The sequence below is a fragment of the Paroedura picta genome, chromosome 13, assembly GCF_049243985.1.
Source record: "Paroedura picta isolate Pp20150507F chromosome 13, Ppicta_v3.0, whole genome shotgun sequence".
In the NCBI taxonomy this organism is placed as follows: domain Eukaryota; kingdom Metazoa; phylum Chordata; class Lepidosauria; order Squamata; family Gekkonidae; genus Paroedura; species Paroedura picta.
The window spans coordinates 41506681-41522560 of record NC_135381.1 but is presented as its reverse complement, the minus strand read 5'-3'; the positions used below and the strand labels follow the sequence as shown (position 1 = coordinate 41522560).

Here is a 15880-nt window from a genome sequence, read left to right as displayed (position 1 = left end):
GATGGATGGATGGATGGATGGACGGACGGACGGACGGACGGACGGACGAATGTCAGAGTGGTCAAACTCAGCAACCTTTTTCCTAGCCAACTTTACCACAAGTTCAGCATCAACCTGTGCTTTCCCCTTCTTTGAAAACTTAGGGGACAAAGGCTACCCCGGGCCTCGTGGACAGCAAGGCCTGCTGGGAATCGCTGGGTTGCCAAGCAGAGAGAAAGGGCAGAGGGGAGAGCCAGGACAACCAGGATCACTCGGTTACCCTGGCTTTGCAGGACAGAAAGGATCTGCTGGCATCATGGGGTTCCCAGGGATGCCAGGAGTAAATGTAAGTATGCTTTCACTGTAGATGATGAGCTTAAGTTGGATCCCTTTGGCTATTTGCACCCCCACCAAGAAAGGAAACCCACGTATTCAAAAACAAGCTAGGAAACATATGACTAAGCCCAAAAAAGTTGCATTGGAACATTAGGATTAGGGAAATATTAAATTAACATGTAATGTTTTCTTTTTTCGTTGCCCTTCCACAGCCTGTAGCAAGCTTTTCTATCTCCCTTTGGATAGGAAGCCACATCAAACAGAAGTAGATTGAGCCAAAGAATTACTCACGGATGAAAAGCTTCTCGTTTCATTCCAAATACTGGAATTTTGCACCCATACAATTTAAGCCCACCGGCAGGATATAAAATACTTGCAACCATTATAATCAGATGTCCTTTTAGTTACTTATATTGAATGTTTTTTATATTACCTAAAACTTTTATCTTGCTTAATTTTTGCATTCTGGCCTGTGACCTTATAAGTAAACCTGACTTGGTTTGACTTGACAAGACACCAGATTCAGGCGGAGAGCTGAAGAGGCAGAACAAAGTTGGCATCTGGTGGCACCTTGAAGAACTGTAAAGTTTAGTCCTCACCATTTCTAAAAGTGTGCAATGAATTGTTGGGAGTCACCCTTATAATGCTGAGCTGTTAGCCCTATGGATATCTGCACCACCTGACTCATTTAGGGACTGTTGAAGTATACTCACCTGAGAAATAATTTAGGAACTTTGTCACTGATGGAAAAGAAATGGTCTTTGAAACCAACGAAGCCCTGCTGTTATTGGTTTTATAAAGAAAGACTTTTTGGATTCTCGTGACTTCGAATAGTACTTTATTAGATAGCCGTCATTGTTCCTTGTTTCTTCTTTTTCCATTCCAAAATGGTGGACTCAGGGATGCTGTCAGCCTTTACTTTGGCCTGTAGGTTCTCTCTGTTGTTTTGCTTTTGGATACCTGATTTTTCACTCCTTCTCCAGGGTGCTGACGGTTTACCAGGGCCTCCTGGGCTTCCAGGGACAGCAGGATTGCGTGGCCCCAAAGGTAAGTTGCTAATGTAATTTTTAATGTGTCCATTATTAAGCATATAGAGTAGACCAGGAGAAGTTTCTTTCTCTCCCTCCTTCTACTATTATTAGAGCTTTGGCTCCTCCAGTGAAACTGGCGCTTAGCAAATAATTTCAGGGCAGACGTAATTAAGGGGTCCTTCACACCTAAAGTCATATGGGACCACCAGTTGGGGCACTGGGAAACAAAAGCCAGTGGATTAGCTGTTTTTTTTTAAAAGGATTAGGCAGATCTGAGGAGGATAGAGGCTTTGACGGCCATTGGCCAAAAGACCTGAAGGGAATTTGTGAATGCCAAATAATGACAGAGACTGACCTTGCTTGGCCATTGCTTCTGTTGGGAGCATCTGGATGCAGCTGTTGGCTACACAATGGAGTTAATGGCATCATTGGTGAGCTGGCATCATTCATTTGTTCATTCTTTGGACTTTTGGCTCTTGGTTAAAAATACAAATCAGTTTCAGCAAGGGGAACCTTGCTCTGTTCACTATCCACGTTCCATGAAGAGTTTTCTGGTTCACCACAAGACTGTTTATTGGGAATTCCCACATTCATGTGCTCCTTCCCCAATTGGAAAGACCCCTTCCCTAAGCTGCTATTAAGCCGAGTGGAGGAAAGACAGATTGTGGACCATGTCAGTTTTAACAGCTGGGGAGGAAGGATTTCTCTATTGGGCAAACAATGAAGAGGGTCCCATAACGGCTACAGCTGACAAGTGAAAAATTGTGAATGTTACTTTTGCACTGATTTGCCCAATGAGCTATTTCTAAAGTCGGAAAAACCCTTTATCTTCCAGGAGACCGAGGGGAGACATTTGGCTTTCCCAGAGTTGTGGGACCTAAAGGTCAACGAGGGGACCCTGGACTTCATGGTGAGAGATCACTGGCAGCCATAGGATGCTTCTAGGAAGGAAGGGCTCCCGGACTTTGCCAGAGCTGGCTTGTCTTCGCCCTTGTGATTTTTGTCAAAATCCAAATACTGTTTGAGACCCCCACCCCCACTCCTGGAGGGTTAGAGAACTATACTTTGAGCTAAAGTTGACGTTCTCCAGGTGGGGATTAGAAAGTGATCCCTTGCAAAGCAAAAAAAAATCCACTTGAAATGCTTTAAAGGTAAAGGTCTCCCCTGTGCAAGCACCGAGTCATGTCTGACCCTTGGGGTGACGCCCTCCAGCGTTTTCATGGCAGACTCAATACGGGGTGGTTTGCCAGTGCCTTCCCCAGTCATTACCGTTTACCCCCCAGCAAGCTGGGTACTCATTTTACCGACCTCGGAAGGATGGAAGGCTGAGTCAACCTTGAGCCGGCTGCTGGGATCGAACTCCCAGCCTCATGGGCAAAGCTTTCAGACAGCTGTCTTACCACTCTGCGCCACAAGAGGCTCATTGAAATGCTTTACCGAGACCAAAAAGACTTGAAACGATAACTAAAGGTTCTTCAAGAAAAAATAATTGAATATTTTTCTTGAGATGATAATGCAGTACTTGGAAGTCAAAATGTTTTCCTTGAAGAAGTGAAGAAACACTTTAATAGCTCACCAGATAAATGCTATTTTCAGCATATTTTACAGTCCTTTCCTCAGGAGTACTATATCTGAATATAAATAACAGAGAACAATAGAGAATCAAGATTATCTGTGAATAATCTCATACATTATGATGAAACAAGAATAATGAAGGTGCAGTTCAAGAATCTCTTACCATGCCTCTGAGTTGAATATAAAAGAGAGAGCTTCCCCCCCCCGCCTCTCTCTCTAGGTGTTGGTATCTTTCTGACCGTTTATGCACTGGAGGTTTCATGCTGGGCTGTAGAGTGGAGTTTTAGTCATGGCTGGTTGCCCCACCTCTTCCTGCACCCATACGGGGGAGCATTTGTTCCAGTGCACCTCATCTGCCCCCAATTTGTGCTCCTGCATGGGAGCTGGGGCAGTGAAGTTCCTAGTGCATAATTGGTCTCTGTGGTGCTGTGTAAAATACTGCTGCCCGGCTGCAATGAATTAGTGGGGGGAGGGGGGCATATGTCTCATGGTTTCCAGGTGGGATCTGGTAATCTCCTGGAATCGCAACTGATCTTCAGACTACAGAAATCTGTTCCCTTGGACAAAATGGCTGCTTTGGAGGAGGGGCTCTATGACTCTGTACTCTGTTGAGGACCCTCCTTTCCCCAAATGCAGCTGTCTCCAGGCTCCCCACCCTTGCCCCCAAATCTCCAGGAATCTTCAGACTTGGATTTGGCACCCCTACTTTGAGCCCTGTAGCAAAGTTTCCTGCTTGACACAGCCTCTGCAGAACTTCATAAGCACATGGGGGACAAATTTTGTATGTTGAAGTTCTCAGGTTTAATCATAGAATTATACAATCATAGAGTTGGAACATAAGACGTCAGATTTAGTCCTTGGCATCACAACTAGCAGGGCTAAAATGTTAGTATTATTAATTTTTTAATCTCCTGAACAAACCCAGGCTCGAAATGTTAATCAGCGCCATCTCCAAGGGTTTGTACACTGCCATCTGACCACACTGTGAATAAATTGTCTACAGTTGATATGCTGTAAAGCTTTGAATGAAGGTTCAGTGTGCAGGTCACCTGTTGTTAAGCAGATCATATTAATTGTCCTGATATGTGTTTTTCCTACTGTCTTTTGAGGTGGCAAAGGCACTGAGGGACCAAAGGGTGAACCTGGCTACCCAGGAGGCATTGGGCTAACGGGACCGAAAGGCATGCCGGGTGACCTTGGCCAAGAAGGACCACCAGGTAGTTAAGATACTTTTCAGGTTGCTTAACAAGGAAGAATATCTGCTTCAGGTAAAGCTGTTCCAAGTAAGCTGGCTGCTTATATTATATACCTGCCCTTTATAACACAAGCTGTTATGCAACCAGCACTGTTTGGGACTCAGTCGTAGCTGCACATCTTACAATATTAGTTTTGTGAGGAGCGCCTTCCCCGGGGCTTGCCCAGCGTCTTAAAGCCCCGCCGCCGCCTTAAAAACGCTGGGCAAGCCCCGGGGAAGGCGCTCCGCGGCTCCTGGAGCCGAGGAGCGCCTTCCCCGGGGCTTGGCCAGCGTCTTAAAGCCCTCCCCTCGCCTTTAAAATGCTCCCCAAGCACTGGGGCCTGGGGAACATTTTGCTACATGAGCGTGAGGGGAAGCAAACCCTCCCCTAGGGCCCGCTGTATTTTTTTGACAGCGGGCTCTACTGCTAGTTATTATTAATTTGGTTTCTCTCCTACTGCTCCCAGCCCAGCTGACTCACAAACATTAGAAGCAATACAATTCCAATCAAAACAAAGCAAAAAAAAAAAATCATTCTACATTGCTCTGCATAAAACAGCATCGGATGCTTATACTAATAAATACATCTCAAACTCTCCAGCATGACCATCTGATTTTTATAACAGGGGGGTGCTGTTGTATAGAGGGGGGGTTATTAGATGGTAATCATCTCCTGGCAGCTCTTCTCTTTTTGGAGGGAGGGAGGGTAAATAAATGAACAGGTCATCCAATGAACTGGCCAGCCCGTTAGTTCTAATTTGGCCAGAATTTCTTGACTATCACATAATTTAAACTGGTGTTCTTTGTTTCTCCACACAGCCTGATGCTGGCTATGTTTGCTGAGATAGAAGTCCCACAGAGTTGAATGGGATTTGCTGCTTAGCATGTGCCTCTGAGACCTTCAAATGCCCAGGGGTCAGCTTTGGAAGCTCAAAATTAGTGGCGGGTTGTGCTTGCTTGTTTGTTTGTTTTATCTCCAGGTTTCCCTGGACTTGGGGGCTCCCAAGGAAATGCAGGTTATCCAGGCGGTCCAGGAAAAAGGGGCTCTTCAGGACTTCCTGGGTTTCCAGGCATACCAGGGCTAAAAGGTATGACTTTTATATAATTTGTTTAATAGGGAGAAATCATATATTGTTGCTTGGCCACGTTACCTATTGTATTTTTTACTTTAAGGATAGAATAACAGAACAGAAAAAGAAAAAGAGTAACTTTTAGACGAATATTCAGACAATTATGAAAATATATGCAAATAAAACTCATCTTTCTGTAATTTATACCATATCTCTCTCGAGCTGCACTCCATTATTTCTATTATGCATTATTTCTTGTTTGACAACAACCTGTACTGCCATAAAAATAACAATATATGTTTAAAGGTAAAGATATCACCTGTGCAAGCACTGGGTCATGTCTGACCCTTGGGGTGATGCCCTCTAGCGTTTTCATGGCAGACGGGGTGGTTTGACATTCCCTTCCCCAGTCATTACTGTTTACCCCCCAGCAACTCATTTTACCGACCTCAGAAGGATGGAAGGCTGAGTCAACCTTGAGCCAGCTGCTGGGATTGAACTCCCAGCCTCATGGGCAGAACTTTCAGACTGCATGTATGCTGCCTTACCACTCTGCGCCACGTTTATTTGTCCACAAATTATTTTATTAAAGCCCCAATTTTTTCAAAGCCCCAATGATCATTGAATGTCTTCTGTTAACTACATTGGTCAATATTGGCTTTGTAGCCCGTTCTCTAGTTCTTGTCTAGCCATACATCCACGTTCCGTGTTGATGCAATCACAAATTTAGCTGCCGCAGTTGCATGGGAAGAAAATTTACTGCCGTTGCATTGGCAAATTAGGAGGAAAAACACTTAACAACATGTACTTGGGATACAGAGGAAACTCACATAAATCAGTGATGGTTTCATTTTATTACTTGTGCATTTGTATCCTGTTTTTTGCAATGTTGTTTGCCTTAATTAGCCGACAAATAATGCCTAAAAAAGAAAGTTGGCATGTGGAGTTAAATATAAAGCATGCTGTGTATAGCCCATGGAAAATGGGCAGCCCCCCATATTTTGCCACAGTAAACTGAACCACCAAAGGGAATGCAGCAGCGAGGAGGGGGCAGCCAAAACTACATGCGGCTTGGTCCCTGCATGCCAAGGTTGAACATGCTGGTTAACACTCAAGGGGAGGGTGTTCAATGATACTGTGCTGCAGACACAAAATATGAGGGTGGGGGGATTACTGCAATCACCTGCTTGTTACAGTCTTCTGCCATTTCTTTCCTTAGGACACCCTGGATTTCCTGGCTTGGACGGCCTTAATGGCTTACAAGGCACCAAAGGGTCTCCTGGAACTCCAGGTAAATTAGGACATGATGGGAAAATCAAAGGGGTCGTTCTAGTTGTTGGGGGAGGGAAGTTATAAAGGGCTGCATTGGCTGATGGAAGACCCAGCACAAGAAAGGAAATTCACTTTTTATTGAGGCCAACCAAAAGACGCACAACATTGTGCCATTTTGCAACTTCATTGAAATATTTCATCTGTCTTCATCTCCAAACCACTCACCATCTTTGTTGCCCTCCTCTGAACACGCTCCAGTTTGTCTACATCCCTCTTCAACTGGAGTGCCCCAATCTGAACACAGGACTCCAAGTGAGGCCGAACCAGAGCAGAGCAAAGTGGTACCATCACCTCCTGTGAACTGGGCACGATACTCCGTTTGATACAGCCCAAAATCCCATTTGCCTTTTTAGCCACTGAGGCACACTGCTGACTCATGTTCAATGTATGGTCTACTAAGACTCCTAGATCCTTTTCACACATGCTACAGCCAAGACAAGTCTCCCCCATCTTATATTGGTGTATTTGGTTTTTCCTACCTAAATACAGAACTTTACATTTACCCTATTCAACATTTTATTCAGTTTAGCACACTTCTCGAGCCTACTTCTCTTATGAAGGAAGTGATTGTAGGGTGGGCATGAACCAATGGCTGCTTTCTGTGATCTCACATTGTCCCTAACTGATGATAACTGAGCTGACCATGCAGGGAAAGTTTTCCCCTTCAACTGGTATTTCAGCGCAGGCCAAGATAGCAACCGGTTTTTACAACCTATTGCGGCCGACCAGCAACCTGGATTGAATTATCATCTGTAATCAGACTCCTGGTTTCACAAACTAAGTAAGGAGATCATAGTCTGATGAAGAGTGCTTGCATTCGAAAGCTCACACCCTGAATAAATCTTAGAATCATAGAGTAGGAAGGGGCCATACAGGCCATCTAGTCCAACCCCCTGCTCAATGCAGGATCAGCCCTAAGCATCCTAAAGCATGAAAGAAAAGTGTGTATCCAACCTTTGCTTAAAGATTGCCAGTGAGGGGAAGCTCACCACCTCCTTAGGCAGCCTATTCCACTGCTGAACTACTCTGACTGTGAAAATGTTTTCCTGATATCTAGCCTATATTGTTGTATTTGTAGTTTAAACCCATTACTGCGTGTCCTCTCCTCTGCAGCCAACGGAAAGAGCATCCTGCCCTCCTCCAAATGACAACCTTTCAAATACTTAAAGAGGGCTATCATGTCCCCTCTCAACCTCCTTTTCTCCAGGCTGAACATTCACAAGTCCCTCAACCTATCTTCATAGGGCTTGGTCCCTTGGCCCCAGATCATCCTCGCTGCTCTCCTCTGTACCCTTTCAATTTTATCTACATCCTTCTTGAAGTGGGGCCTCCAGAACTGCACAGAGTACTCCAGGTGTGGTCTGATCAGTGCCGTATACAATGGGACTATGACATCTTGTGATTTTGATGTGATGCCCCTTTTGATACAGCCAAAAATGGCATTTGCCTTTTTTACTGCTGCATCACACTGCCTGCTCATGTTTAGTTTACAATCCACAAGTACCCCAAGGTCTCGTTCACACACAGTGTTACCTAGAAGCGTATCCCCCATCCAGTAGGCATGCTTTTCATTTTTCTGACCCAGATGCAGAACTTTACATTGTAGTTTCCTGGGTCATCCTTCCTCCCTTTTTTGAAGATTGGAATAACGTTTGTTCTTTTCCAGTCCTCCGGGACATCTCCAGTCCTTAAAGAGGTCCTGAAGATGATGGACAAGGGTCCGGCAAGTTCTCCGGAAAGTTCTTTGAGAACTCTTGGGTGCATTTCATCCGGCCCAGGGGATTTGAACTCATCCAGTGCAGCTAAATACCTCTCGACAACCTCTCTATCCATGTCAACCTGCCACCCAGACATTATCTCTTGGCTACGGCCATCTCTAGATGTGCCTAAATCCTTTGACCTGTGGGAAAAACAGATGTAAAATAGGCACTAAGCCTTTCTGCTTTCTCTGCATCTTCCGTTAGAGTTTGTCCATCCACACCCAACAGTGGGCCTATTGCCTCCTTTACTTTATGTTTGCTCCTCATATAACTGAAAAATCTTTTCTTGTTACAGTGGGCTTCCCTGGCCAATCTTAGCTCACTCTCAGCTTTGGCCTTTCTGATGATTGATCTACAGTGCCTAGTAACCTGTAGGTACTCTTCTTTAGAGCTCTGTCCTTCCCTCCATTTCCTGAACATTTTCCTTTTCTTTCTTAGTTCCTCTTGAAGCTCTCTGTTCATCCAAATAGGCTTCTTAGAGCTCCTGCAGTGTTTTTGTCTTTCTGGGATAGTCATTGATTAAGCATGCAATAGCTCTTGTTTGAGTAGCGCTCACATGCTCCCTTCCCTTCCAGCATTGTCGTCCATGGTATGACACTCATCATGTCTCTGAGTTTATTAAAGTTTGCCCTATGAAAATACAACATCCACGTTGGGCTACCAGCTTCCTTGCCCCCCCCCCTCCATCCCAGTTGCACATCTCTGTGTAAATCAAACCCATGAGTGATGTATGGCATCCTAGGTGCCTTTTGGAGAAAGAGGGTGTGTCTTAGGGGCAGACCATGCAGAAGGTCCCAGGTTCAATCCCTGGCATCTCCTGTTAAAACAGATCTCAGGTCGCTGGCATTTGGAACAACTTACCCCGGTCTGGGGAGCCACACCCAGTCAGAGGTGGGAGGACTGAACTAAGTGGACCCAGGTTGTGACTCAGTTTAAGGCAGTTTCATGTTTTTATATACATGTTCATGAATATTTGACTGAATCTTGAAAGGCCTCCCCTTTTTCAAAATCCTTTTATTAGGGCCAAGTGAAATTGGACTTCCGGGCTCCGCAGGGCTTCCTGGTATCAAAGGTGAACAAGGTGCCCCAGGTATTCTGGCTGGAGGCCCAGGATTTCCCGGACTGAAAGGAACTGTGGGAGACACAGGTAAGTAACAACAACTATAAGAGGGGAGTAAACCTTTGCTGGAGGCTTGTATTAAAGCTTTCCAATGGATTGATTAAAAATATATAAGGCAAATGCCTGGTGGAAGAGCTCCCTTTTGCAGGCCCTGCAGAACTGTGGGAGTTGGGACAGGGCCCTGATCTCCTCAGGGAACTCCTTCCACCAGGTGGGGGCCAGGACCGAGAAGGCCCTTGTTGAGGACCAACGTGCTTGTTTGGGGCCAGGGATCACCAGCCAGTTGATGGTGGTGGATTGTAATGCTCTTTTGGAGGTATAGGCAGAAAGACTGTCTCTCGGGTATTCTGGGCCCAAACCATGTATGGCCTTGAAAGTAAGAACCAAAACCTTAAGCCTGATCCGGAATTCAATTGGGAGCCAGGTGAGTTGTTGAACTATCGGCCGGTGTGGTGTTGCAACCATGGCAGCCCATGGAGATGTGCAAGGCACCATGCAGTGTTGGAGTCAACAACTGCTGAATGATGCATGTGTGAGCTATCCCCTTTCTCCAGCATGGTGCATGTCTCTGTGTGCAGGGTGCCGGACAGCCATAAGCACCATTCGCCTGTTATCATCAGTTGGCAGGACCTGGCTTCAGTGACATATCAGTTGAAGGGACAAGATCCCCTCCCCCAGAAGCTGAATCTCTTTCTCTTCAAGGCAGCCTGGTCAGCCTTCTGCTGCACTCTGAGCAACTGAGATGGTGCTTTTCCACCTGCAGAGATCAGACACGCTGTGTAAGATGTTTGCTGAGCAAGAACTCCAAATCACTTGTACAAGAGAACCAAGCAGCATGATGCATGGGAGAGTATCTCCTCTATGGCTTATGTACCAGGCTGAGAACCACAAATTTAGGGATAAACACAAATATAGACAAATCGAAACAATTCATTATCAGAGCTCATAACTGCTTAAAAACCATAGAAGAATAGTTTGGTGTAGTGGTTAGGAGTGCCGACTTCTAATCTGGCATGCCGGGTTCGATTCTGCGCTCCCCCACATGCAGCCAGCTGGGTGACCTTGGGCTCACCACGGCACTGAGAAAACTGTTCTGACCGGGCAGTGATATCAGGGCTCTCTCAGCCTCACCCACCCCACAGGGTGTCTGTTGTGGGGAGAGGAATGGGAAGGCGACTGTAAACCGCTTTGAGCCTCCTTCGGGTAGGGAAAAGCGGCATATAAGAACCAACTCTTCTTCTTCTTCTCTGTTGGGCACACATAAACATCTCAGTTGGGTACACCACAAATGCCAACAAGTTCAGAACTCTTGTGTTTTGATTATACTTATCTTCATCAGAACTCCACACACACTTGTATATAACGCTTTTCCCCCATTTTCAATGGTGGGTAAAAACCTTCTCCAGTCCCTTACGGCTGATCCCACGAGATGTTCATATTGGCAGAATCCTCAGCCAGCAAATATTTGTTATTCCTCCCCTGAGACCTGGAAAATCCTGCTGCGTGCTTCTCTGTGCAAAGGTCCAAAACAAAAGGTGATTTTTTATGCACCGAGCTGACCTGTAGGAATAATCCCTCCCCTGCCACGCATGAACCCATTGAACCAGGGTGCAACATGATGTGCCTGCACAGAGGCATGGATGGGAACATGGTGTTCATCCTATATACTGTATTTGCTGGCGTATAAGACTACTTTTCCCCCCTGAAAAACATGCCTCCATGTGGGGGGGGGGGTCGTCTTATACGCCGGGTGCACTTCACTTGGGATAGGCATAGCTGCCCATAGTGGCCTCCCGATGCCCGCCCACCTCATTCTACATGCCATCCAGTATCGTGCGGTATCCAGCACGGCCGTGGCGGGTCGTCAGCGTGGCTGCGGCGAGCATCAGCAGTGAGACGGGTGCCAGCCTTTTCGGCATGACCGGCCCATTCTGCTCAGTGGGAAGCAGTGGCGCTCTGGCCCGCCCCTCATCTATGCAGAGCTCGCACATGCGCACTAGTGCCGGTCACAGGGAGATGCAGGGACGGTTGCGCTGCGGTTGCGCTGCAGCTGTACAATGGCGACAATGACAGGTCCTGTAATGTAAGGTAACAAACTCTATATTTTGAGTGGAAATGTTGGGGGGTCGTCTTATACGCCGGCAAATACGGTATATCCAATCGCTGCAAACCACGTGTGCCAGGGACTGGAGTTTGTTCCAGTCTAGTATCCACCTGCGGAGCAGATGGGTCCAGTATGGTGAACACTTCTCATGCTGCCTGGGAGGAAAGGATCCATTGTTAACTGTGACTCACAGCACTGAATAGAAATTCCAGCAAGTTCTCTGTAAAGTGCATCCATATCCCTCCAGCTCGGGCTACCGGTAAAGGTTACCTCCTTCCTTCCTTCCTTCCTTCCTTCCTTCCAGGACTTCCTGGGACTTTAGGTTTGCCTGGTTTACCGGGGCCTCCCGGCATCTCTTTCCCATCTCTCACTCCTGGGAGACCTGGGGACCCTGGACATCCTGGAGAAGACGGCATGCCAGGTAGGGAGTCACAATATTGGGCTGTCAGGGAAGCTGCAAAGGGAGAATTGATGATGATGTTGTCCATTCAGTCATGTCCAACTGTTGGCGATCCTCTGGCTCATCCGTCACCACAGCTTTTGATCTTGCAACGCTTATTTTAGTTGAATACTTCGCTCTGGTTCAGCCTCACTTGGAGTCCTGTGTTCAGTTTTGTGCACCACAGTTGAAGCGGGGTGTAGGCAAACCGGAGCGTGTCCAGAGGAAAGCAACAGAGCTGTTCTCTCTTACCCCGGAGGGACGGACCAGATCCAATGGGATGAAATTAATTCAAAAGAAATTCCCTCTGAACATCCGGAAGAAGTTCCTGACAGTTAGAGAGCTTTCTCAGTGGAACTGGCTTTTTTGAGACTCCTTCAGGCAGCGAAAAGCAGGGTATAAAAACCAACTCTTCATTCTTCTTCTTGTCCTAGGCCCCCAAGGTGCCCCAGGGCCACGAGGACCCCCCGGCCCTGCCTTCAATCAAGGCGACACGGGCAATGTGGGCTTTCCTGGCCTGTCTGGCTCACCAGGCCTCAAAGGCGACATGGGGATCCCTGGGCTGGCTGGAATCCCTGGAGCCTCAGGATTTAAAGGTATGAGACTGTGATTGTTTTTGCTTAACCATCTCTGGTCACTTGAAGTGCGCTAGCTCTGTGCTCCAGTCAACTGCAAAGGATATAATTGGGGAAAGGGAGAGAGGAAAATGGAATGTGTTAAGCAAAACTCAGAGAGTTGGCTGAGCCACCCAATTCAACAGAAAGTTATTGAAACGCAAAGCATGCAGTGGAAGTGAAAGGGACACATTTATTATTTTCGTTTTTGATAAGCTGTTCACAGCTAAGTGTTTGGGTTGTTGTGCGATCTAAGTGCAACAAAATGTGAATCTACGTGAAAGGGGCCCACCATGTTCTCTCCAGAACAGGCCTTCTCAGCCAGGATTTCGTGAAACCCCAGGGCTCCTTGACTGCCCTGGAAGGGTTTCCTGAATGGGTGAGAGTTAATTTGTTAGAGAAATTTGGACTGTGTCTTTGAAGGCGGGGATCCATGGCTCAGTGGTCGATCATGTATTTGAATGCTCAAGGTTCCTGGTTCAGTGTCCGGCGACTCCTTTTAAAGGATCGTCTGCTGTGAGAGATCTGTGCCTCAGCTCTTGGAGAGCCTCGGCTAGTCAAGAGTAAACAGTACTGACTTTGATAGACCAATGATCTGAGTCAGGAAAGCTCACGTGTTCGGATGCTCCTTTTGTATCAGTGTTAAACATTTTAGGGAAAGGCAGAAGTAATCAATAACTGCTCCAGAACCCCAACTTCTTTGCAGCTTGCAAGAGCCAATTGTGTAGGAGAGGCAAGATTTTGTGTAGCTGAACAGCCATGACTCTGTTATCTAGGCCCGGTACTACCAGACATGCTCAGATTAACCCAGGATTCCTGCATTTGGACACACCTAGAGTTGCTACAAACAGGGATTCACAAGCATGTTGAAAAAGGGGCAAATAATGCAGTTCAATAATGCAGAGTTCTACATCTAGGTCACAAAAATTAGAAGCATGCATACTTAACCCCCACTTTGTATCTTCCCAGGCATGATAGGTGATTCAGGCTTCATGGGAATGCCAGGTAAAGATGGGCCTCCCGGCGATCCAGGTTTCCCTGGTCCAAAAGGTGAAAAAGGACGCAAGGGTGAGTATAAGATAGACTGAAGAAAGTGAGGTAGTTTGGGGGAATGAACCAAGATGAACCTGGGGAAGGGGAGGGAAGGCTGCATGTGTCCACCTTATATTATTTACTCTATTTCTGTAGCTTTTTTAATTTGGGAGTTTTTTTAATGGAGGATTTGAAAGGAGCATATTTATTATTCCTGTTTTTGATGAGCTGTTCACAGCTAAGTGCCTGGGTTGTTGTGCGATCTAAGTGCAACAAAATGTGAATCTACGTGAAGGGGGCCCACCATGTTCTCTCCCGAACAGGCCTTCTCAACCAAGATTTCGTGAAACCCCAGGGTTCCTTGACTGCCCTGGAAGGGTTTCCCAAATGGGTGGGAGTTAATTCGTTAAACATTTAGCAAATGATATAACCATATATGGTCATCCTTTTCCACAATGGCCAGCGATGAGCCTGGGAGGTGCCTAGGTGGGCGTGTCCACAGCTCTGCTTCCCAGCCATATTTTGCATGATCGTGCCTCTCCTGGGGTTTTTCGAAGCCTGAAGAATGTTTCAGGGGTTTCTCAGTGGTAAAAATGTTGAGAAAGGCTGCTCTGGAGACTAACCCAGACCCCCAAACATCACAAGCTGTATAGCAAATTTGGACACTACAGTTCAGATAACACTTCATTAAAGGAGACCTGCTCCATGCATTTCTTCTTCTGATTCAGCTTTGGGTTGTTGAAAATGTCCTTTGCAAATGCCAAAATCCCCAAATTAAGCCAGAAGATGAATGAGTTAATTTTAGGACTGAAATTCAAGGCTCCCCCTCTCTATTTCTTACAGTCTTTACTGGTCACTGCCTTTCTTCTTCCGAGCAGGTTTCCCTGGCCTACAAGGGCCTCCAGGCCAGATCCAGAAGCCGGAACATGTCACAGCCCCTCCTGGGGAAATGGGACTTCCAGGAATTGATGGCATTCCTGCTCCTAACGGGGATCCCGGGTTTCAGGGATTACCTGGAACACAAGGTAAAAAGAAAGCCTTACTGGTCAGGCTCTCAGGTGGGAAGCAATGAAAGGATGAGGACCAGCATTTAGAGGCAGTTCTTTGAAGAGCTTTCTAGTTAAATCTTCTTCATGAGGGCCAAAAGTTAGGTATGTTGGTGGTCCTAGGAGGCAAAAGCTTTTGGCTTCTTAGCTTGGGGTGTGTGCATGTGTGTGTGTCAGATCCGGATGGTTAGTTGCCTGTAGAGAAGGAGAAGGTCCAAGGTCCAAGCCCTGATTGTTTCCAGTTAAATCATCTTAGGTAGCCAATGTTGGAAGAGACTTTTATTAGCTCTGAGAGAAGTCCTTGCTGAAATTCAGGGTGGGTGGTACAGCAGTCATAGGGCATTCGGAAACTGGGGTACAAACCAACCAAAACTGGTTCAATGTTTCAATAGTCTGTATTCTGATCTAACTTAGAATTAACTGCTCTTGCAAACTTCAGGGGTTTCTAACAAGCTGGAATTCATTGTTTGCCAACAGGGGCATATCCTGAGATCACTTTATCTCCCTCCAAAAGATACATAGGCTGAACTGGATCATTAAAATGGCCTTCTGAGTTGGGTGCTATTCAGTCAGTCAGTCAGTAACCTTTTATTGGCATAAAATGTATAAGACATATAAAAATAGGGTTTAAAATTTCAACAAAATAATAAAAGGGGGTTACATAACCAAACAGATCTTAAAATGATTAAATAAACTATAAAAGATAAAATACAAGGTAGGCAGCATATTATGAAAGCATCTTAGTTAAAACTCTGGCAACTAAAATGGTTATCTCTGGGTCTTTGTCAGAGAGCAGAAATTGCAAGGTCATAGATTTGCTTACAGACGGCTTGTTTCCCAGCAAAGCAACAAAGCTGTCATCCCGACACTGCTCATATAAGGGGCAATCTAACAAAATGTGTGAGACAGAGTCAGGGCAGCCAGAACCACACGGACAGAGTCTCGCATGGTATGGGATATGGTGGAATCTTCCCTCTAAGACCTTTGAGGAGAAAGCATTCATTCGTGCCAGGAGAAAAGCTCTTCTCAGGGGTGGGACATCAAGGAGATGCAAATATGTAGGCATAATATTTCTCTGCATAGTGATGCCAAAGATTGCTGGTAAGCAGACTCGAGGCTGGGTAGGTATGAGTTCCTGCTGCTCATGATCTAATATTCTCTGTTTAATAATCCGGAAGATACATTTTTCTTCCAGAGGTAGTAGGGAG

The 15880-nt window shown here is 46.1% G+C and overlaps 1 protein-coding gene across 2 annotated transcripts in view; it reads left to right on the top strand.

Moving 5' to 3' along the window:
* COL4A6 (collagen type IV alpha 6 chain) overlaps positions 1 to 15880 on the top strand; it is a 198555-nt gene that overhangs the window by 174017 nt on the left and 8658 nt on the right. For both annotated transcript variants that reach the window (XM_077309299.1, XM_077309298.1), the window contains 11 exons: positions 144 to 325; positions 1299 to 1362; positions 2182 to 2256; positions 4031 to 4138; positions 5136 to 5243; positions 6445 to 6516; positions 9339 to 9464; positions 11846 to 11962; positions 12415 to 12576; positions 13564 to 13662; positions 14505 to 14651. In XM_077309299.1, the coding sequence (XP_077165414.1) occupies positions 144 to 325; positions 1299 to 1362; positions 2182 to 2256; positions 4031 to 4138; positions 5136 to 5243; positions 6445 to 6516; positions 9339 to 9464; positions 11846 to 11962; positions 12415 to 12576; positions 13564 to 13662; positions 14505 to 14651 (1260 nt within the window). The remainder of the gene's footprint in view (positions 1 to 143; positions 326 to 1298; positions 1363 to 2181; positions 2257 to 4030; positions 4139 to 5135; positions 5244 to 6444; positions 6517 to 9338; positions 9465 to 11845; positions 11963 to 12414; positions 12577 to 13563; positions 13663 to 14504; positions 14652 to 15880) is intronic.